The 25,016-nt window shown below is 34.7% G+C and overlaps 1 protein-coding gene across 1 annotated transcript in view; it reads left to right on the top strand.

Moving 5' to 3' along the window:
• The window catches only part of LOC110449792 (uroporphyrinogen-III synthase-like), a 68,808-nt gene that overhangs the window by 1,531 nt on the left and 42,261 nt on the right, over positions 1-25,016 (top strand). The window contains exon 2 of the mRNA XM_021496881.1: positions 1,643-1,840. Coding sequence (XP_021352556.1) covers positions 1,643-1,840 — 198 coding nt within the window. The remainder of the gene's footprint in view (positions 1-1,642; positions 1,841-25,016) is intronic.

Here is a 25,016-nt window from a genome sequence, read left to right as displayed (position 1 = left end):
TCTGAATGAACATTTTATAAAGGTTAAGATAGCGACAGAAGCTAAAAAGAATATTTCCTTTATGATAATTTAGATTAAAAATATATTCAATTTTTCAAGTCACTTTTGGTTAAAGATGCAAAGGCAGTGATTTTAGGGAACATTTCTCTATTTGAAAACATCAGGTGGTAAAAGATGTATCTCAAGATTCAAAGCAGTTTTGAATATATTCCGTATATTTCATCAGAGAAAGAAATATCTAAAGGTATATTGTTTATTCCTATTAGACTTAATTAGTATTAAAAACAGTTTCAGACTTTAAACATAGACCCATATATAGTAAGTACCGGTAGCTGCCATAAAGCTTATATTTAGATAGACAACTTGTTGACTCATTTAGTTAATACAAGGGAAAAAGTAATTGTGAATAAAATAAATAAATATAAATAATGTCTAATTTGAGTATCCACATTAAAAAAGGGTAAAACCTGTAAGACCTTTATTTTAGAAATAGACTGGTCCTTATACTATACACCATGGGACCAATAATAATCTTAGCTAATATACATTACTGGGAGGGACTTTGAAGCTTATTAGAATGAAAAGAGATTGCTTCATAGTTTTGCACGGATATCAAACCCGAGTTTCCTCTGGCCCTGACACTATATACATGTAGTAACTGAGACGTCCATCTGTCAAAATGTCTAAAGTCTGGTGTCAGTGCCAGAGGAAACTCGGGCTAGTACAGATCGTATGTAATATTTAACGCATTATGAGAAATGCTTTTCCTGAAAATGAGCAAGTATTATTGAGCTACAGGTACAGATCTAGATGTGTTTGCACAGTGAAATCAACAATCATTGAAGAACATTCATGTCGAGCATTTCAACTATTATATTAAATGGTAATGTTGCTTTACTAGAAATAAAATGTGAGTTAAAATGCTTGTTTTGTCCCCTGCTGACAGGCACTTGCCCTTATATGAGTTACAAAAAATAAAAATAAAATAAAAAATAATAATGAAGTAAACAAAAATCATCTTCAATTATATCTTTATATATACAGTAGAGTGTGGAGATTTTTTCCCCATAATGTTAACTTTTGTAAGGCTGATAAAAAAACAAGTGGTTGTACTGCATACAGTACATGTATAAAAATTATTCTCTAACTTGATTTAGCTCATATTTTAACAAAAAATATCTCCTATAAACTTTACACTGAGTAATGATTAAATTTGCCTTTCTGAATCTCAAGACTTGAAGCACATGAGGAAGACAGTACCCAAATACCTGATCATTGATGCAATATTTGAGCCACCTTTTTGTATTTTGCAGAAAATCTAAAACAACGTTGATATTTATTTATCTGGTTCATTGCGGAGGAGACACAAATTTTCCCTTTCCAACTCAGACCATATATACAGAGCCCTAACCTTTGAACCTAGGGATTTAGATCTTGTCCAGTGGGTACTTCAAATGTGATGTCATTTTAAGGACATTTGACATAAAAAAAAACCCACTATATCATTACTGTGAAAACCTGTAGGAAAGGAAATTTCTTGTAAAATTACCTTTTCCCCTGGATGTGTTGCTTTAATAGTGGAGCCATTTACTGATTCTTTTTGCATACCAATTATTTATTGAATTTCAATATCCATTTTTAGTATGGATGTTCAATGATGTCAGTGGAACAGGGTTCAAGTTCCTGCTCCTCAGAAAGTTATGATGCTCAGCCAAAAGACTTTGGCCTACCTCCCCTGGGCTGTAGTTCTCAACCAAAGCACAACAAGGATACAGATACAAGACTTGTTCTGCTGCTAAAATCTGGAAAGGGGGACCAAGATGAAGATCCTTATCAAAAGGTAATTTCATCGTCATCATTGTTGGGTGCTCAACATCATTGGGTTTAGGCACAAAGTGTTTACGTAAATAAATAATTTTATGAACTAATGTATTCTTCCTCTGGAGGTTTATTCTAACCTACGATTGAAAATATTAAACTTCTTGAAGACTCTAGGAAGTCTTTCGTGCCCTGGCTACAAATAAATATCTTCCGATATGGTGGACAGTTTTAATTTTAAAAGTTTCAGTCCATCACAGACTGCTGTTATACAATTGCAAGGTATAAATAAAGCCAGCTTTCATGGGTTATGTTTCTGCTTGCAGTCATTTTGCTAAACACAAAAACATACAAGGTGAAAATTACTGCATAATACAATTGAATACATTAGATGATTTTTCCTCCTTTACTTAATATACTTACAAATGTTAGATTGTACAACACACTTTAATTACTGTGTTTACATCAGGCACACATTGGCTACACATCAATATTGTGGGCACAATTGTGAGATTTATGAGAACCTGTGCAATGAAATGTGCATATATATGTGCGCATTTGGTAGGAATTAATGGTTCGTCTTCTTCCAATAATCTGCATACTTCCCTCTGGTGTATTGTCGCAGATATTTGGTTGCTATTTCAGAATGGAAAAGAAAAAGAAGACCCATGTGAACTCATCCTATGTATTATATCGTTATATTTGGGAATTTACTGGGTACAGTATCTATAATTCTGGAATACATGTTAACACATTATTACAATGACTGTAAAACCTGCCAATAACAGTTTGTACTCTCAGGTACAGTACCAGTAATTAAGTGATGAATTGAATGGAGTAAGTTGCCAATTAGAGTTGATTGGTGATTTAATTGTTACCTAAATACCACTGGACCTGATCTGTGTATTTACATGTGTTATTTTTACACTTGATGTGGACATTTCACAGTGTATTTCAACATGGTGACGAGGTACAGGAAATGTACATGTACAATGTACCTGTGGTAACAGGTAACTGTTAGTCATTTCAATATGACTTTGGTATTATCTATGTCCATTTAACTGTGAAATAATTAGATAAGCATATAAATCAAGCTGAAACATGACAACACGTTGAAATAAGGAAATTAAGTTATAGGTGTAAGTGTGAAATGATATTTATTCACAGGCCAGCTATGTACCTATCAAACATGATATCTATCACAACATATTTTTACGATGTTTTTCTTTGTACACACACCACACATAATGTAAAACTTTAGGCACTCCCACAACTATAAGTTGGTAAAAACTGGAAATATGGAATTACAGACGTTACGCCCCAGACCATTTCGTCCCATTTTTTTTCACATCGCCCCAATTTTCAGTTCATTTCGCCCGACAACCATATCGCCCCAAAAATTATTTTTGCCCAAAAATCTGTTTCACCCCTAAAGCTATATCGCCTCAAAATTCTTTATCGCCCCAATAGCTACGAACCTATATTGAACGATATCTGTCTTGTGAAAGTGGCGGTAGTTATTGCCAGTTTCACTTCACTATATTATTAAGGATTATAGGAACACGTAACCTCGAGACTCAAATTGGTACATTGGTTTTATATTTATATTTGTTTTAATGTTCGTGTAATTTAAAAAAACACATTAACTGGTTTGATGAGTTCTCAGTTTGCATGTTGATAAAAGAGATAGTCAGCTCAATTTGTGAAAAGTAAAAGATATGTCGAACGATGTGCCAATTAAGTTTCTGCTCTTCATATAACACAATAGGCCTTTTTGCCTGGGCTTCATCAGTTGAGAAGCAAAAATACTGTTCTTACTCTAAACATATTGAGATATCAGCATGAATGTCAGCTATTTCAAATTTTCCACGATGAAGAACGAAAATGATAATGTTGGTTTGAAATGTAGAATCACTGAATTAGATTAGATGATATATATTTAAGTCCATGGAAGAATGTAACTTGGCAGAACACGTTATAGATTGATTTTTTATAGTTATTTTTTTGAACTGGTTAATGAATTATTTTTTACTTATGCTGAAAAAGAAGTAGATATATTACATAAACAAATATAAGTACACATACTCTCTCTTGCAACACACATAACATCTTATTGTAGTTTTTGTTTCCGATCTACGGCACGTGTGTATATAATCTAATTATATTATACATATATTTATGTATATATTATCTACAATAAATAAATCCTGCCTAACATAGATACTATAGATATGTTACAATATCAATCTACGGCACACGTGTACATAATCTAATTATTTTATGAATATACATATTATCTACAATAAACAAATCCTGCCTAACGTAGATACTATAGATATGTTATGATATAGATCCAGATACGTTACTGCACAAAAAATTATGTCCCAAACATCAAACGAATTGCGACAGATATTATTTTTTGAATGTCTATCTTTCAGAATATTACATAAAAGGTAGATATTTTACTTTAAAATTTGTCAATTTGTCGTGAATTTTATGAAGATATTTTTTGGGGCGTTGTATTTTTTTGGGGCGAAATAGTTGGGGCGTTATGTTTTTTTTGGGCGAACTGGTTTGGGTGCTATGAATCAAATTTGGGGCGTAACAACTTGGGGCGTTATGGTTTTGGGGCGAATCGTCTGACACCCGAGATATGGAGTACGTGGCCACCACATTCATCCCCTGTTATATCCCAGCCTGCTCCCAGATTCTGCGGTACCTGAGGAGCTATGGTGATGAGTATTAGACACCAAAAAAATATGTACATATAAAAATTCAATTTATTCATTCGGTAATTAACACACAATATAAAAACTATTCACAATGAATCAGAATCAAATTTACATAATTTTTTGGGTCACCGGAGCTTTACCTCTGGTGTCGTCCGTAGTCCGTCGTTCGACATGCGTCGTCCGTCGTCCGTTAACATTTTACATTTTCAACTTAAGCTGAAATACTGTCATAGGGATTTCGTTGATACTTCATGGGAATGTTACTGACAACTCCCTGACCAAGTGTTGTTATTTTTCGGGTCGATCAGCAATTCAATATGGCCGCCACGGCCGCCATTTTGAAAAACTTTTTCAAACTTAAAGTCAAGTTCTACTGGGCCCATTTAACTGAAACTTGGTAGGATTAATGATCAACGCATGGTCCTGACAAAGTGTTGTTATGTTTTGGGTTGATCAGAAATCCAATATGGCCACCACTTTGGTCTATTTAGAAATCCAATATGACCACCACAGCCGCCATTTTGAAAAATTATTTCAAACTTAAAGTCAATTTCTACTGTGCCAAAGTCAAGTTCTACTGTGCCAAAGTCAAGTTCTACTGGGCCCATTTAACTGAAACTTGGTAGGAATGATCGACTCATGTCCTGGCAAAATGTTTTATTTTTCAGGTCCATCAAAAATCCAATATGGCCGCCATGGCTGCCATTTTGGAAAAAAAACTATTTAAAGCTTAAAATCAAGTTCTAATACCGGTAGGCCTAGTCTGAACTATTCTGATGTTTGATCAACCTTTTTTTATATTGGTCTGTCATCGGTTAATCGACGACAGACCGATATAAAAAAATGTCGATCAAACGTAAGAATAACTGAAACTAGATCAAGGAATGATCAACTCATTGTCCTGATAAACTTAACTTAAAATTACTCAAATTTTTGTAGGGATGATTGACATCATTATCGATCTCCACTTCATATTTCAACAACTAAAGGTAATACTGTAGGACTCAGGTGATCGTAAAGGCCCATGGGCATCTTGTTATTATTAAGTTCTCGAATTATATTTTTGAAATCTTCCATTGTGTAATACTCTAGTAGATCTGTACCTATATATGCTTATAATGCTGGACAGATCGTTCTGCTGCAGAATGTGAATGAACAGGATTTATGAACTCAGGGGCAGTCAGTTATCAGGGTTGACCAATTCAGCCTCAAGCTGTACTTTGCTCCAGTTGTCTTTTAAAAAACAATATGTATGAATTAATAAATTCTGAAAAGGTTGGATAAAACTTCTTTTTATATCGTTTGTAAGTTAAAGCTATATCTGCATGTAGGTGTAATTCTGTTATGGGATTTGACAGCATGACTGAGCTTGGAGCTTCTTGAATATTGTTAAACACAGTTTTTGACTTTTCAACTTTATATTAGTCGACAGATTGTCGGTTATGATTATTCATGATGGTTGACCGTGGTGAGTCATTACATAATAAGGGTTTACCATGGTGGAATTGAAAACCACGTTTATTTGATAGACTTCTCATTATATTCTTTGATCAGGTGTATAATAATTTCCCAATCACAATGTTTAGGTGATATGTATACTGACCATACAGACCTATTTATATATTTATAGACTCTTTAGTGTAAGTACATGTATCCCATAATCAGGAGAGGGCCTTGACACTGTTAAGCACCAAACAAAAACCTGCTCTAAATTATGTTTAAGAACCCACAGCTGTTCTTAAATTTACTGAATAATGAATCCACTTTTGTGAAAGAGCATCAACCTATTTCTACTCTTTGTTTATGACAGGGTGCACTAATTTGTTACTAGATGTACAGTGTGTGCTATAATGCTTTAGGATGTTTTTGTAATTACGGCTATTTTTAGATTACAGGAAATGACTTTCCTTTTCACAAGATAAACTGATGCATTTAACATTTCACAGTGAGTAATTATTCTGGTTGTTAGGTACAGGTATCTGGTAAGAATGTAGGTATGGCTATATCTGTTACTAGATTCACATGGTGTATTAGTATGCTGATAACAACTCATTCAGAGATACTTTAACTTTTAAAATCCTGAAGATATTTTGATTATGAACATGTTCTATATTTTGTCTATGTGTTGTACATGTATATGTACACGTGTACTACCATTTCACATAATGCCCAGCATTACATGAACTTATTTTCAAGATTTATTTCTAGGGAGGAAGAGGGATGAGTCGTTGTCTGAAGTTACTATCTTAAATTTTCGTCAGAAAAACTGTGGTTAAAAAGGACAGTCATAATATTCCATAAACACTATAAGTGTATTGTTTCGAAAATATTTAAAGGACCTGTTACAGGAACAAAAGAATTTTGCCCACAAAGCAATTTAACCATTACTGGGTTATATTTGTAGCTCCCTAAGACACGACCCATGAGATATTTTTAAAAAATGAAAAAGGTCCCCAGGGCCTGTGCTATTAACTATTTAGTGATGTCTTCCAAAGGTGTACGACAGGGTTCACTTTTTTGTCCAAAAAACTATCAAAACAATGTTTTACGCTATCAAATAATGTTATATTATTTAAAGTAGGATCTGCTGCAAATTATGAACTCAAATATGTTACAAAAAATTGCATAATAAAAAAAATATAAAATCTTAAACTCTAAAAATGTTGGTATTTTCATACATTTTTTTGCTACATCAATTGCTTTACGGTAGTAAAACACCAATTTCCGGTTCTTGTACACCAAAAATCTTTCAGTATTATTTGGTGCATTATGTTGAGATACGATAGTGAAAATTTCAGAAAATTTGAGAACCGGTAAATTTGTCATATAAATGTCAAATTGTAGCAACGTCTATATCCAAATAAAATCCAACAACCTTATGATCTATAGTCATGTTTGATAATTTAACAATATGTCGCACCAATTTATTATCGCAACTGATCAAATTTTCATCAATAAGATCTGCTGCTCATGATGAGCTCAATTATAAAGCTAGATGTTGCAAAATAGAAAAGTTATGCAGTCTCACACACATAAACGTTTAGTATGTTATGTACATTTTTAGTTGTTTCGCATCTTTATGAAAGTGATATACATATTTCCGGTTTTTGTACACCAACATACTTTGGATATTATTTGGCACATTATGTTGACTGACGATAGTAGAAATTTCGAAAAAATCGGTATGCGGTAAATGTGTCATTTTAAGGATAATATGTGTATGACCAATGTCAAAATAAACTTCAATAACTTCAGGTTAATGCAAGTATTTCATAATTAACCCAAAATCATTCCAATATACTATCATGGTGGATGATATGGTTCATAGTAGAGTATGACTGTTTAACTAAACTAGGTAGTTAAAGGGGAGGAATACAGCAAAAGTTAGGCAATTTGTCAGAACATTTGGTGAACCAGTATAATATGTTGAAGATATGTTAACCCATCACATTGTTTCTTTTTAGGAGAGTTATAGTTTCCAATTCATGGATTGTTGTATTTACTGTTGTTGTTTTTTAATTTGACAACACGTAGTCAAAATTGAACATTCAATTTTTTTTCTGAATTTCTCCTTTCTCAGTTCAATCTTAGGTCTTATTATTTTTTCATATTATTCCCGACAAGTAATTGACCAGAAGTGCATCAAGTGTCCACCGATAAAAACTGATATTGACTTGGAGCGCGTGATTTTTGTTGAAGGACTGGGTGTTTCTAAAAATAGAATTATGATGTGTCTCCAAACAATGCACCGTCCCACTTCCGAAGCTTTTTTTTTCTCCCAGATTACTAACACTACTGTTTTGTAAAATAATAAAACAATTGAAACCTTTAACTTCGGTCAATACCTGGATTTATCAACCCGAGAAAAGATATATTGACCTCGGAATGCGTCCTCGGTTAATATATCTTTTCCCGGGTTGATAAATTCAGGTATTGACCTCAGCCAAAGGCTATAATTGAATAATATTTCTTTTTTGAATGCATTCATAATATGCAGTCTCTGAATTTGCGAGCTGAAGGCTGGACCGGTTTAGCATCTGTTAAATGTGCATAGTATCCTAGATAATACAGTATTGATGCGACATGAGTACACATACCCGATGTTCTCTTTCCTGCAGGACACACACAATAGTATGCCTTGACAGGATCCTCTGATGCGTGTAGGTCAAACTCTATCCAGACATTGTGATTTGCCTGCGACCTGTGGCGAGAGTGTATTTGGCCTCGGAGAAGGTCATCAGCATGTTGGTACACCCATATCTCATAATCACCCCCATCCGTCTGATGTTCTGTGATATAGTCAGGTGCCAGCTTCAGCTGATATGTACCACAAGCCAAAATCGCATTGACCTGGAGATATTGACGATTTATTTTGACATTGGTCATACAACATATTATCCTTAAGATGACACATTTACCCATACAATATATTATCCTTAAGATGACACATTTACCGCATACCGATTTTTTCGAAATTTCTACTATCGTCGGTCAACATAATGTGCCAAATGATATCCAAAGTATGGTGGTGTACACAAACCGGAAATATGTCTATCACTTCCGTAAAGATGCGAAACAACTAAAAATGTACATAACATACTAAACGTTTATGTGTGTGAGACTGCATAACTTTTTTATTTTGTAACATCTAGCTTTATAATTGGGCTCATCATGAGCAGCAGATCTTATTGATGAAAATTTGATCAGTTGCGATAATAAATTGGTGCGACATATTGTTAAATTATCAAACATGACTATAGATCATAAGGTTGTTAGATTTTATTTGGAAATAGACGTTGCTACAATTTGACATTTATATGACAAATTTACCGGTTCTCAAATTTTCTGAAATTTTCACTATCGTATCTCAACATAATGCACCAAATAATATTAAAAGATTTTTGGTGTACAAGAACCGGAAATTGGTGTTTTACTTCCGTAATACAATTCATGTAGCAAAAACGTGTATGAAAATACCAAAATTTTTAGAGTTTAAGATTTTATAAAAAAAATATTATGCAATTTTTTGTAACATATTTGAGTTCATAATTTGCAGCAGATCCTACTTTAAATAATATAATATTATTTGATAGCGTAAAACATTGTTTTGATAGTTTTTTGGACAAAAAAGTGAACCCTGTCGTACACCTTTGGAAGGCATCACTAAATAGTTCATAGCACAGGCCCTGGGGACCTTTTTCACTTTTTAAAAATATCTCATGGGTCGTGTCTTAGGGAGCTACAAATATAACCCAGTAATGGTTCAATTGCTTTGTGGGCAAAATTCTTTTGTTCCTGTAACAGGTCCTTTCAATGACTTGTATTTATGTCATGGATATTTTTGCGAAGCATTTTCCCCACAGCTTATACTTATCTCCTCCAGAAGCAAAGGGATGCCCTGTCTACTTCATTATTATGCATACATGAATTCACAATATGTCACGAGAGCAGAATCTAACAAATAGCAACTATATCTAAGACTTGGTAAGAGGTAATGTTTACCCAATAAACATGGCGAGTGTTTATCTTAGTAAGATTCAGTTCTCACCTGTAAAGTAATAGCCTTGCAACTCATAGTTTTGAAGAAACCCTCTATTAGGCTTCCTCGATGTACACTTTATTGCACTGTTGATCGGCTTCCAAGTATTTGATAACCTTTTTATTGCCAATTCCGCCTGCCTGCTTGGTTGACAATGTTTTAGCATGGAAGTGGCCATTATAGCATGGTACATTGTCTGTGCATGCAATTGCTTAACATTATGTAAAATATTGAATGCTATACGACTTGTAGGAAATAAAATAAAATTCCATTTTTTTTTTATATCTTTGACACGTTGTTTCACTTCCAGAGCTATGGTATTACGGAAAGTTAATAACTTTTGCTATATAAGAAAAATAAGGAACGCCAGATTTATCCTGTTGATAAGAAAAAGAAGCGAAAGCTAGCTGACTGCACAGTACCTTTAAAATAAAATGTTTTTTCTCTCCCTTATCATTAACAGCATGTAAGGTTTTTATCGGTTTGTACTTTTGTTTTAGGGGAGAACGTTAATGCATGGTTAATGTATTTCGTAAATATGTGTTGTTTTATGCCTCTATATACTCCGTAGAAATGTGATAAATGTTATAAATAATACCTTAGGATGTAGCATTTATTTTATATGTGTCATAAGTGCTGCCTGAGTTCAAGTTTGTGAATGAATTTGAAGAATGTAGAAGTGTAAATGAGGGATCCTTGAACAGTATATACCACCAAGAATCCAGGCAGAAAACCTTATTTATTCAAAAAATCTATAACAGTTGACATATGTTACCGGTCTAAGATTTAACTACATGTAGTATGCTCTGACCAATTATCATCACTTTTACAAAATGTTTACTTTGAATTAAAACAAAAAGCAAACATTTGAAACAGATTTCTGATAAATACACTGTATATGGAAAGATTATTTTATACAAATTTTTTGCAGGCACTAGCTGCTAATGTAGCTAGATGTAATTTATATCAATATTTAACACACAATTCTATGTGCAATGAACATTTGTAACATGAAACAAAATAAACCTTAAGGTGTTTATAGTTTTGTCTCGACACTCAGAAAAGTACTAAAACAACACTTACAGGTTTTGAACATTAGATATGATCAATTAGCTATGGATATGTAAACAAAATAAAATGTGTAACATTTATAACAAAATATGTAAAAATGTAAATAGCAAAGTCTATATCAGACAGGACATTCATAATTGACTCTGTTTATGCAACAGCTGAACTTAATCATCAGGGCTTTACTGTGTGAACTTCTAGTTCTCAGTGAGGAAAATATACACTATTTTGTTTATAATTTCTATTTCCTTTATGGCACAAAGTGAATCTGCAGCTTAATTATGGTATTGTTAAAATGTTATCCATCAACTTTTCATTGATCAACTTCTTAACAACTGGAGGACTAGTGTCATAATATTTAGCAAATTGAAATGAATTATTTATCAAGTATGTTCATGGTACAAGTGTCCTCAAATAAATGACCTAGACTTACTTTTAAGGCATGAAGTTGAGGAGCTAAATATGTATAAACCTTTGAACCACTTCTTCTGAATTTGATTTGCAGTGTGATGATTTTTGGCTATTAGGTAACCAGGATGAAGTGCTATAAAGTTTCCTCGAATAAATGACCTTGACATATATAGCTTCAAGGTCACAGAGGTCAAACATGAAAAAATATATAATTAAATGGCTTCTTTTGAAGAAACGAAATGTCCAGAGTGATGATGTTTGGCACGAAGCCTGCATGGACGAAGTGCTACAAAGTTTTTCTAAATAAAGTGACATTGACTACCTTTTTAAGGTAACATGGGTCAAGTATGAAAAAACAGCCTTCAAATGACTTTTAGTGAATTAGTAATAGACCCTAGGTGATGGTAATTTTTTATTTAACTTTAAGGATAATGGGATGGAAGTATATGAAGTTTCCTTTAATATATGACCATGACTTACTTTCAAGGTCACAGGGGTCAAATATGTTAAATCCTTTAAACAACTTCTTCTGGACAGACAAAATGCCCAGAGTGATGATACTGATGAAGCCATAAGGTATTTCAGATAAAGTTTTATGAAGTGTTCTAAAATAAATAACCCTGATTACCCACTTACAATATCATAAGGTTCAAATGTGTTGATTACATTTAAAGAACTGTTTCTTATAAGAAAAAATAGAAAAATAAGCAGAAATGCCATTATGGTAAAGTGACAATTTGGTAATGATGTGAACTAAAATGGAAATGGTTTTAAAACGTTCGATAGAAAAATATGCCCAATCCCTTCTCCTATCTAAAATTTCTCTACCTATACTTAAATTACAAACTGAAGTAAACTAAAAGAAAAATCAATGAAAAAAAGTTTGCCAGAAAAAATTGGTGGAATCAGAATGGGGCGGTTCATATTGTATTGTACCATTATGATAATTTAACCTTTAACCCCAGATTATTTCACCATGCCTCACAATACCATGTCATACAGGGGTTAATGGTGTTTGGCCATAAGATACCAGGGATGGAGTGTGAAAATGTTGCCTTATATAACTGACCCTGACCCTTGACCTACTTTCAAGGTCACAGGGGTCGAACATGTAAAAACCTTTAAACTACTTCTGAACCATCAAAATGCTGAGAGAGATATTTGCTAATAGCATGCTTGGATAGAGTATAACAATTTTTTTCTCAAATAAATAACCATGACTTACTTTTAAGGTCACAGGAGTCAAATGCAAATATGTAAAAACATTAAAAAGGAATTCTACTGAATAACTTAACGGAGGCCAAGTGTGATAGTATATATATTGTTGAAAAGATACTGGAGTGGAGTGCTATGATAGATGTCTAAAAAGTTAATGACCCTGACATACTTTCAAGGTCACAGGTACAAAATATCAAAAGACATTTAAATGACTTGTTATTTCCCCACCAGGAACCGGGGGTGGGGGGGGGACTATAGCTTTGCGTCATGTCCGTCTGTCCTTTCGTCCTTCCGCTATCTTGTCCGGGCTCTATCGCCTACACAACTTGTCACTGGAACTTCATACTTGGGGTATGGGTTCACCTTGGTGAGGCGGTACGTGTGTCGTGTATCAAAAGTAGGTCACTCTGACTTACATTTTGACCTTTAACCTACATCAAAGAAAAAAATTGTCTGGGGTCTATCTCCTACACTACTAGTCACTGGAACTTCTTATTTGGGTTATTGGTTCACCTTGGTGAGGGTGTGTGTCGTTTATGATAAGTAGGTCACTCTGACTTCCATTTTGACCTTTGACCTACATCAAAGAAAAAGTTTGTCTGGGCTCTCTCTCCTACACTACTAGTCACTGGAACTTCATACATAGTGTATGGTTCACCTTGGTGAGGCGGTGTGTCAAGTATGAAAAGTAGGTCACTCTGACCTACATTTTGACCTTTGACCTACATCAAAGAAAAATATTGTCCGGGCTCTATCTCCTACATTACTAGTCACTGGAACTTCTTATTTGGGTTATGGGTTCACCTTGGTGAGGGTGTGTGTCGTTTATGAAAAGTAGGTCACTCTGACTTACATTTTGACCTTTGGCCTACATCAAAGAAAAAGTTTGTCTGGGCTCTCTCTCCTACACTACTAGTCACTGGAACTTCATACATAGTGTATGGTTCACCTTGGTGAGGCGGTGTGTCATGTATGAAAAGTAGGTCACTCTGACCTACATTTTGACCTTTGACCTACATCAAAGAAAAAAATTGTCCGGGGTCTATCTCCTGCACTACTAGTCACTGGAACTTCTTATTTGGGTTATTGGTTCACCTTGGTGAGGGTGTGTGTCGTTTATGAAAAGTAGGTCACTCTGACTTACATTGTGACCTTTGACCTACATCAAAGAAAAAGTTTGTCTGGGCTCTATCTCCTACACTACTAGTCACTGGAACTTCATACTTAGTGTATAGTTCACCTTGGTGAGTCGGTGTGTCATGTATGAAAAGTAGGTCACTCTGACCTACATTTTGACTTTTGACCTACATCAAAGAAAAAGTTTGTCCTGGCTTTATCTCCTTCACTACTAGTCACTGGAACTTCATACTTGGTGTAAGGATTCACCCTTTGTGAGTCGGTGTGTCAAGTATGAAAAGTAGGTCACTCTAACCTACAATTTGACCTTTGACCTACATCAAAGAAAAATATTGTCCGGGATCTATCTCCTACATTACTAGTCACTGGAACTTCTTATTTTGGTTATGGGTTCACCTTGGTGAGGGTGTGTGTCGTTTATGAAAAGTAGGTCACTCTGACTTACATTTTTGCCTTTGGCCTACATCAGAGAAAAAGTTTGTCTGGGCTCTCTCTCCTACACTACTAGTCACTGGAACTTCATACATAGTGTATGGTTCACCTTGGTGAGGTGTTGTGTCATGTATGAAAAGTAGGTCACTCTGACCTACATTTTGACCTTTGACCTACATCAAAGAAAAAGTTTGTCCTGGCTTTATCTCCTTCACTACTAGTCACTGGAACTTCATACTTTGGGTATGGGTTCACCTTGGTGATGCGGTGTGTCTTGTATCAAAAGTAGGTCACTCTGACTTACATTTTGACCTTTGACCTACATCAAGGAAAAAGTTTGTCTGGGCTTTATCTTCTACACTACTAGTCACTGGAACTTTATACTTGGAGTATGGGTTCATCTTGGTGAGTCGGTGTGTCATGTATGAAAAGTAGGTCACTCTGACCTACATTTTGACCTTTGACCTACATCAAGGAAAAAGTTTGTCTGGGCTTTATCTTCTACACTACTAGTCACTGGAACTTTATACTTGGAGTATGGGTTCATCTTGGTGAGTCGGTGTGTCATGTATGAAAAGTAGGTCACTCTGACCTACATTTTGACCTTTGACCTACATCAAAGAAAAAGTTTGTCTGGGCTTTATCTTCTACACTACTAGTCACTGGAACTTTATACTTGGAGTATGGGTTCATCTTGGTGAGGTGGTGTGTCGTATGTCTCTATGTTTTTGACCTTTGACCTGCATCAAAGAAAAAGTTTGTCCGGTCTCTATCTTCTACACTACTAGTTACTAGAACTTCTTTCTTGGGGTATTGGTTCACTTGCATTGAAGAAGAAGCATGCATAGTGTCACCAGATGCAATTTAATAGTAAAACGGTACCACTAACAATAAACATCCACCAGATTTATTTGCAATAATAGCACTGACACTATTCCTTATTGAATATGGTGGGTCTGTCAAACATTCATATATAGAATTAGTTCCTGCACAAATTTATCATCTGTGCATTTCACATTCGTTGGGGGACTATAATTCGCTAAATTGTCTTGTTCTGAATAACCAAGATGCCCCAAGTGATGATACATGGCCATCCGGATAATGTGATGGAGTGCTTGAAATAATGACCCTGACCTACTTTTTAAGTCATAAGATGTCTTAAATATATTTAAAGAATTTATTCTAAATAACCAAGAGACCCAGGATGATGACATTTGGCCTGTATGTACCTGGGATGGAGTACTATAAAGTTTCCTCAAACAAATGACCAAGACTTGCTTTCAAGGCCATGTGTCAAATATGTAAAAGCCTTTAAACAGTTTCTTCTGTGTAAACAAAATGCCAAAGGTGATATTTTTCATTTGTATGCTGGTATGCATTACTATATAATATAATGTCTTCAAAAAAATTGCCTTGACCTTCTTTTAAGGTTACGGGGGTCAAATATATTAAAACCATATAAAGCACTTCTTTTGAATAACCAAGAGGCCAAAGGGTTACAACATACTGGGATGAAGGGCTCCCACATTAGAATGTTTGAAAGCTGCATCAGTCAAATCTTCAAAAAACTTTAAGCAACTTCTGAATAACTGAGATGCCATTAAAGTGATAATATTTGACAAGATTGGCATGTTAGGATGAGTCTTTCAAGGATTCAACAAATAAATGACCTTGACCTTTCAAGCCACAAGGTTCAGATGGGTTATTTCTTCAGAAATGCTTCTAAATAACCAATAGGCCTTGAGGTAATGATATTTTGCCGCATGTTGGTTTGCAGTAAATTAGAATACGTTGTGATAATTGCTTAAATATCCAGGTGAGTGATACAGGCCATGTGAGCCTCTTGTTATTTTGATTTTGTTAACGAAATTGATTCTCCTGATTAATTCTTCCAGAAAAAAAAGCAAAGGGATTTTTTTTATGTATTTGCAGGTTTGATGTTTATTATCACAGCCTGCAGGCTTAATTTGCACAGACAGATTTTATTTCATTTTTTTTTTTTACCAAACAAAGGTAAATACATTAGTTATATTATGATTTGTTAGGGTAAAGCAAAAAAAAAAAGATCCCTGGCAAATTAATCTTTATAGATATTTGATGTTTTATAAGCATAAAAGTTGAGGATATGGAACGTCGTACATTTTTGTTTACCTCTCACCAACATTATACATTATCGTTGATGGAAAGTCTAACTTGATGAAATGAGGCCACATGGAAATGCCATTTTTTCTCATAATTTCCATGATCTAGGGAATAGTGGTAAATACATTTCTGTTAAAATGTCTTACTGCAGGTTGATGCATGCATGCTCATACGCATGTATTTTAACAACTCACCAAGTTAGCTGGCCTGCACTAGAGATTGTGCCATTAAAACTAGGGTGCAGAGAAAAACTTCAAGTAGCTTAATTCATTTCCTTTGCCTGTGGGCAGCTATACACAATACAAGGCAATACAAAGACTGCTTCTAATTAAAAACACATGATTAAAAAACTAAATGTACATCAGCTTTCTCCTTGGAGTGTTTATGTAGTCCTCAGATTAGACATAAAAAGTCTCCCTGCATTTATTTCTGTGTTAAATAATTACTCGGCAGAACTTTCAGCCGGGAGAACAAAAGCCGTTTTATAAAATCCAGGTTTAGGATTTCGGGACGGTGATAATCCTATCACTTAATCCCTGTGTTTGGTTGATGATATATGGTGATAAGTGTAATCGGGAGTCATGCCGCTGTTTGATGTTTATGTGGTATTGTGTTGATATGGCAGTAAAGACGATGGGGAGACTGCCGCGGGAGGCTGTGGCGAATTAACTGTATCCCTCAGATTACATTTATCTTAATACGATTGTGCTCTAATCCCTCAGTGCTTTTTCTGGGTTATCCTTTGTCTAGTGAGTTAATTTCGTGATGTAACTTTTGGTATATGACTTAAAATAGCTAGCTGTAATCGGCTAGAGTTGCAGTATACAGTACATGTTGTAGTCAGGACAATTGGTTCTTTTTTTAAATACAGATTTCAGTAGAAACCATTGTTGTACCTGACATATTAATATGTGCCATTTAATAAGTTTGTGAATGGCACTAGGAAAGGATTGAGTGGATTACTCTGGTCACTCTCCCTTGACCATTCTGGTGTGGTTATAATTAAAAGTTCATTGAAAAGTGCAAGTTCCCTGACCACTGCTAGTTGATAATCCATTATTGTAATGTTAGGTCTTTGTGAGGCACTATACTATGACACAGTGTAATGTCAGGTCATTATGATATCACTATACTGTGACATGGTATAATGTCAGGTCATTATGATATCACTATACAGTGACACAGTATTATGTCAGGTCATTATGATATCACTATACTGTGATCAGTATTATGTCAGGTCATTATGATATCACTATACTGTGACATGGTATAATGTCAGGTCATTATGATAGCACTATAATATGACACAGTGTGATTTCATGTCATTATGATATCACTATACAGTGACACAGTATTATGTCAGGTCATTATGATATCACTATACTATGACACAGTGTAATGTCAGGTCATTATGATATCACTATACTGTGACATGGTATAATGTCAGGTCATTATGATAGCACTATAATATGACACAGTGTGATTTCATGTCATTATGATATCACTATACAGTGACACAGTATTATGTCAGGTCATTATGATATCACTATACTATGACACAGTGTAATGTCAGGTCATTATGATATCACTATACTGTGACATGGTATAATGTCAGGTCATTATGATAGCACTATAATATGACACAGTGTGATTTCATGTCATTATGATAGCACTGTACTGTGACACAGTATAATGTCAGGTCATTATGGCAGCACTATACTATGACACAGTGTAATGTCAGGTCATAAAGATAGCACTATACTATAACACAGTGTAATGTCAGGACATAATGATAGCACTATACTATAACACAGTGTAATGTCAGGACATAATGATAGCACTATACTATGACACTGTGTAATGTCAGGTCATTATGACAGCACTATACTATGACACAGTGTAATGTCAGGTCATTATGATAGCACTATACTCTGACACAGTGTAATGTTAGGTCATTATGACAGCACTATACTATGACACAGTGTAATGTCAGGTCATTAAGGTAGCACTATACTATGACACAGTATAATGTCAGGTCATTATGATATCACTATACTGTGACATGGTATAATGTCAGGTCATTATGATAGCACTATAATATGACACAGTGTGATTTCATGTCATTATGATATCACTATACAGTGACACAGTATTATGTCAGGTCATTATGATATCACTATACTATGACACAGTGTAATGTCAGGTCATTATGAAAGCACTATACTATGATACAGTGTAATGTCAGATATCACTATACTGTGATCAGTATTATGTCAGGTGATTATGATATCACTATACTATGACACAGTTTAATTTCATGCTATTATGATAGCACTATACTGTGACATAGTATAATGGCAGGTCATTATGATAGCACTATCATAATGACCTGACACTACACTGTGTCATAGTATATTGCTATCATAATGACCTGACATTTCACTGTGTCACAGTATAGTGTTATCATAATGACATGACATTACCCTATGTCATAGTATAGTGCTACCATAATGACCTGACATTATCCCATGTTAAAGTAAAGTGCTATCATAATGACCTGCCATTATACCATGTAACCGTATAGTGGTATCATAATGACCTGACATAATACTGTGTCACTGGATAGGGATATCATAATGACATGAAATCACACTGTGTCTTATTATAGTGCTATCATAATGCCCTGACATTACACAGTGTCATAGTATAGTGCTATGATAATGACATGACATTACACTGTGTCATAGTCTAGTGCTACCATAATGACCTGACATTATGCCATGTCACAGTATAGTGATAGCATAATGACCTGACATAATACTGTGTCACTGGATAGGGATATCATAATGACATGAAATCACACTGTGTCATATTATGGTGCTATCATAATGACCTGCCATTATACCATGTCACAGTCTAGTGATATCATAATGACCTCACATTACACTGTGTCATAGGATAGTGATATCATAATAACCTGACATAATACTGTGTCACTGTATAGTGATATCATAATGACATGAAATCACACCGTGTCATATTATAGTGCTATCATAATGCCCTGACATCACACTGTGTCATAGTATAGTGTTATAATAATGACATGACATTACACTGTGTCAGAGTATAGTGCTATCCTAATGACCTGACATTACACCGTGTCATAGTATAGTGCTATCTTAATGACCTGACATTACACCGTGTCAGAGTATAGTGCTATCATAATAGCATGAAATTAAACTGTGTCATAGTATAGTGCTACCATAATAACCTGACATTATACTGTGTCACAGTACAGTGCTATCATAATGACATGAAATCACCCTGTGTCATATTATAGTGCTATCATAATGCCCTGACATTACACAGTGTCATAGTATAGTGCTGCCATAATGACCTGACATTATACCATGGCACAGTATAGTGATATCATAATGACATGAAATCACACCGTGTCATATTATAGTGCTATCATAATGCCCTGACATTACACAGTGTCATAGTATAGTGCTACCATAATGATCTGACATTACACAGTGTCATAGTATAGTGCTACCAAAATGCCCTGACATTACACTGTGTCACAGTATACTGTGACACAGTGTAATGTCAGCTCATTATGATATCACTATACAGTGACACAGTATTATGTCAGGTTATTATGATATCACTATCCTATGACACAGTGTAATGTTAGGTCATTATGACAGCCCTATACTATGACACAGTGTGATGTCAGGGCATTATGATAGCACTATAATATGACACAGTGTAATGTCAGGTCATTGTGATAGCACTATACTATGACACGGTGTAATGTCAGGTCATTAAGGTAGCACTATTCTATGACACAGTGTAATGTGAGGTCATTATGATATCACTTTACTGTGACATGGTATAATGTCATGTCATTATGATAACACTATACTGTGACATGGTATAACGTCAGGTCATTATGACAGCACTATCCTATGACACAGTGTAATGTCAGGTCATAAATATAGCACTATACTATAACACAGTGTAATGTCAGGACATTATAATAGCACTATACTGTGACACAGTGAAATGTCAGGTCATTATGATATCACAATACTATGACACAGTGTAAGGTCAGGTCATTATGATAGCAATATACTATGACACAGTGTAGTGTCAGGTCATTATGATAGCACTATACTATGACACAGTGTAATGTCATGTCATTATGATAACACTATACTATGACACAGTGTAATGTCAGGTCATTATGATAGCACTATACTATGACACAGTGTAATGTCAGGTCATTATAATAGCACTATACTGTGACACAGTGAAATGTCAGGTCATTATAATAGCACTTTACTTTAACATGGGATAATGTCAGGTCATTATGATAGCACTATACTATGACACAGTGCAATGTCAGGTCTTTACTGATCAGCACTATTCCTTTACATGATGTACATGTATTTGGAGGTTTCCACAGCCCTACCTGGTAGGTCATATATATAATTTAAGTGCCGTACTTCAGGGCGTACAAAAGTCCAGAATTTCTTCATATATTATAAATAATAAAACATGATCTCACCTTGTATCGCAATCATTTAATCCTATTATGCCTAAAGAAATGGATTCCTGTTCAGGAGTCGTGTACAGATAATTAACAGCTGTATAGAAAAAAAGGAATTAGTATCCTAATATGCATTTTCATGTGTTTGTTATAATGGCTGTATCACAGACTGGCCAGATGCATCAGCCATTCCCTTATCGATAATAATTACATACAGTGTAGAAGATAACGGCTCATATGTTCATTAAAACTTATGGAGAGAGTTTTTTGAAATATGTGTTTCAAAGCAAATTCATCTGGGGTTTACACATGTTTATTTTTGTTGTAAAGATACACAAGTTTGGGTTACGTCCGTCTGTGAAGGATATTGAGCGTTCTATTTATAGTTTATCTGGGCTATATTGAGAGAAATTATTCTGAGAATGTACCTCGGTTGTAGGTACAGTGGGAGATAGACCATGGGCCAGTAACAGCAAAGATAACTCTATAGAGTAATCTCAGCATGCATGGGGATCACACCGCAGCTCAAATCTTACCTTCTCTCACACTTCTTTTTATTGCATTATTTTTTGCGGTGTCGGTTGCCCTCCTCCCCGAGGTATTTAATCCCGGTGTAGGAATGTATTGAATTAGTGTTGAGGAGGCTGGATCAGGGGAAAGAGGTGTAGTGTACTGCAAGCAGGACAATGTGAAAGTAGGCGAAAATAGACCATGGAGCCATTCTACTGCAAGGTGAGCGATGTTCAGTAGAGTAGGTTTCAACTGCATGCATGGTCTAATCAATTGCATTGTTGTAATTGTTGAAATGATTAATTATGTAATTGCTTTCAAATTATAATTTGATTTTATTTCCCATTGTGGAAAGCATATTTTTCATATAGCTATAATAATACCTGCTTTACCAGTAATTTACTTTTAATTTTACTTCAAAGTCTTGCATTTATATATTAGAGTTATTTTTGAACAATAGGTGAATCTGTGTAATGTAATAAGAAAACTAATATGCAACAACACTAATCTGGACACTGTTAATTGTGAGCTCACACTCTGGCAAACTGCTTTGGCACATCGAGGTAAAATTCAATAAGTAATATTTTCAAAACTATTAAAACTGAAAACATTAAAGATATGCATGTCATTGGTTTCAAAATGATTACCACTTTCAGGTAAAATAAATGATGGTCAATGTAATTCATAAATTAGAGAAACAATGAAATACATTCTTTAATAATTATCCTTCAGACCTATAGAGTGATGTAACAAATTCCTTTCATTTTTTGTGTCGCCTGCGAAAAGCTGGTGACACATAGGACACTATACTATTGCTTTGTCGGCGTCAGCGTCGTCGTCTGAACAGAGATTTTTGTGCGATAACTTGAGTTTTCTTGGGCCGATCAAACTCAAACTTCATGCAGTGCTTCCTTACCAAAAATGCTTGCTTGGGATTGCTTTTCAGGTCACTGTTACTATAGATAGAAAATCTGTTTTCGTGCGATAACTTGAGTTTCCTTGGGCCGATCAAACTCAAACTTCATGCAGTGCTTCCTTACCAAAAGTGCTTGCTTTGGATTGCTTTTCAGGTCCGAAGGTCCGAAGGTCAAGGTCACTGATACTATAAATAGAAAATCTGTTTTCGTGCGATAACTTGAGTTTCCTTGGGCCGATCAAACTCAAACTTCATGCAGTGCTTCCTTACCAAAAGTGCTTGCTTGGCATTGCTTTTCAGGTCCAAAGGTCAAAGGTCAAGGTCACTGTTACTATAAATAGAAACTTCACTAAAACTGTATACTGGACGGCTTCGATCTACCACTTGACCCACCGTGTATACCTCTGAAATGCCGTCTGACTCCAAATGTTATTGACAACACTAGCTGTTTGACATCATAATCCACAAGTTCATTAATTTATTTATGGGAAACCATCCGACAAATCATACAAATTAAACTTGGAATTGAGACAATGAGTATCCATAGCAAAATTAAGTTCCTTATAAAACTCCCAGTCTTCCCAGAATAACAGATTATAACAAAATGATGCCATCCAAAAACATAATCTATGATTATTGCTTACTTTTAACATTATTTCTTGAAATGAAAAGTGTATCTATTTCTTCGTAATCTCCCAGCTTCCTGCGCAGACGACACATCCACTTCCGTGGAATTCTTGTCTTGTTTTGAGATTCCTGTGTAAAAAATATATTTATGAGAAATTTAATGAAACATGTATTTACTATCATAAATATGTATGAAAAAAATGTAAAAAAAACGGTGGTTATATGTACAGTAAAACCTTGTTGTAATGCTGATAATTAAATGCTTCAAAGTTTGTATATGTTTCATTGATAAATGACTGAACCCCACTATAATGAATGCCAAATTTTTGCACAACATTTTGCTGCCAGTTAACATATTTCAGAGTCCCTTTCCCTTTCTTTTGACTAATCCTTAAGGTTATACGGCATCATTAACTTAATGCCAAACCTCTTAATAAAGCCAAAATTTTGCTGCACAAATGGTGACAATGTACATGTATATTGAATTAAGTTTGTTGTTGAATCAACTGTTTCCCCTTGAAAATTAACATGAAAATCAAATGTCTCACGAAAATTATGTGATGAGCAGTAAAAGTAGGGACAACATAAATGTTGGTTGATATGTTACTAGGAACATTTACTGATTACAGTGGATGGTCTATTAGTGGCTATACTTTGTAGATTAAGAGAGAAAGAAAAGGCCTTCTGTGTCCAACAGCATAAAGTGACTAATGTTAATATAAGGATTGGGTATGTTAATACCCATACAGAATCTTCTGTATCTTCAGCTTAGTGTATGTTATAGAGAAACCAACATTGATCTGCTGCTTCCATTACAAGCTTGGGACTTCTTATTATCTCTTTACACTACTTCAGACTCTTTGATTTTCCTAGTATACCTAGAAACCTCTGGTAATTAGTTTGTTGTCAGAATGACCAGATTATGACATTTCGGTGAGATGGGACTTTAAAGTAAAGATCTTTTGACCGGCCCTACAGTGGAGCAAGGCCATGCTTTATCATCGGCAATAATGGATGTTTGTCTGATATATAATACTTTACAAGGTCTGGGCTGCCAACCTGGGGTATATTGATTAACAATATCAGAAAAAAATGCTAATTCTTTATCAAAATCCAGTAGTACAAAATGTATATCTTCATCAGATTACATTACATTACATCTCCAGCACACACGCAGGCATACACTGTGATAGGGATATGTTAGCCAGGTGGCATAGGACTTTCAGTTAGCGCCTGATAATTAAGGCAGCTCCTGTGAATTCCTCAAAAATGGTATTGATTATTGTATATGCTAATTGTATTAATTGTATATCTGTGTACTGTAAAGCGCTTTAGAGTGGCTTATGTTAGCTAGATTAAGGGTGCTGTATCAAATGCTGTATAGTATTATTATCAGGTCTAACGCCCTTCCCTTTTAGCATTGCCTGGAGGATTGAGCTGTTAATTAGTTATCAATGATGTATCAAGCCCCAGGAATAATTCAAAGGCAAAGTTTATTGATGGCAATGATAATGATAAGATAAGCTACCAGTAGATAACATTACTTTAATAACTGTATGCTAGCTATATCATCATCATCATCACAAGCTGTAAGAACAGTTCAGGTATTCATAAATGATTTAGAAGTGTATACACACAAATCTGGCAATCAAGGAGCCAGAAAAATTGTCTTGTTGACTCTTGATACCTTGTGAAATATTCACTAATAATAATAAATTTTGTACATAACTCATTCATTAAAAACAGATTTTTCGAGCAGATTCAATCAGTGACTCGGACTTGCCTAACACATGTGCAATGAATCATGACTTTGCAAAGAGAGATGTTCAACAAAAAAAACTATGTCTTGTGTGCTCATTTATTTTTTAACAGTCGATACAAGGTTGTTGTTATTTAATTTTTTAAACAGAT

The sequence above is a fragment of the Mizuhopecten yessoensis genome, unplaced genomic scaffold, assembly GCF_002113885.1.
Source record: "Mizuhopecten yessoensis strain PY_sf001 unplaced genomic scaffold, ASM211388v2 scaffold4819, whole genome shotgun sequence".
NCBI classification, from domain to species: Eukaryota; Metazoa; Mollusca; class Bivalvia; order Pectinida; family Pectinidae; genus Mizuhopecten; species Mizuhopecten yessoensis.
This window is presented reverse-complemented; position numbering and strand designations above follow the sequence as displayed.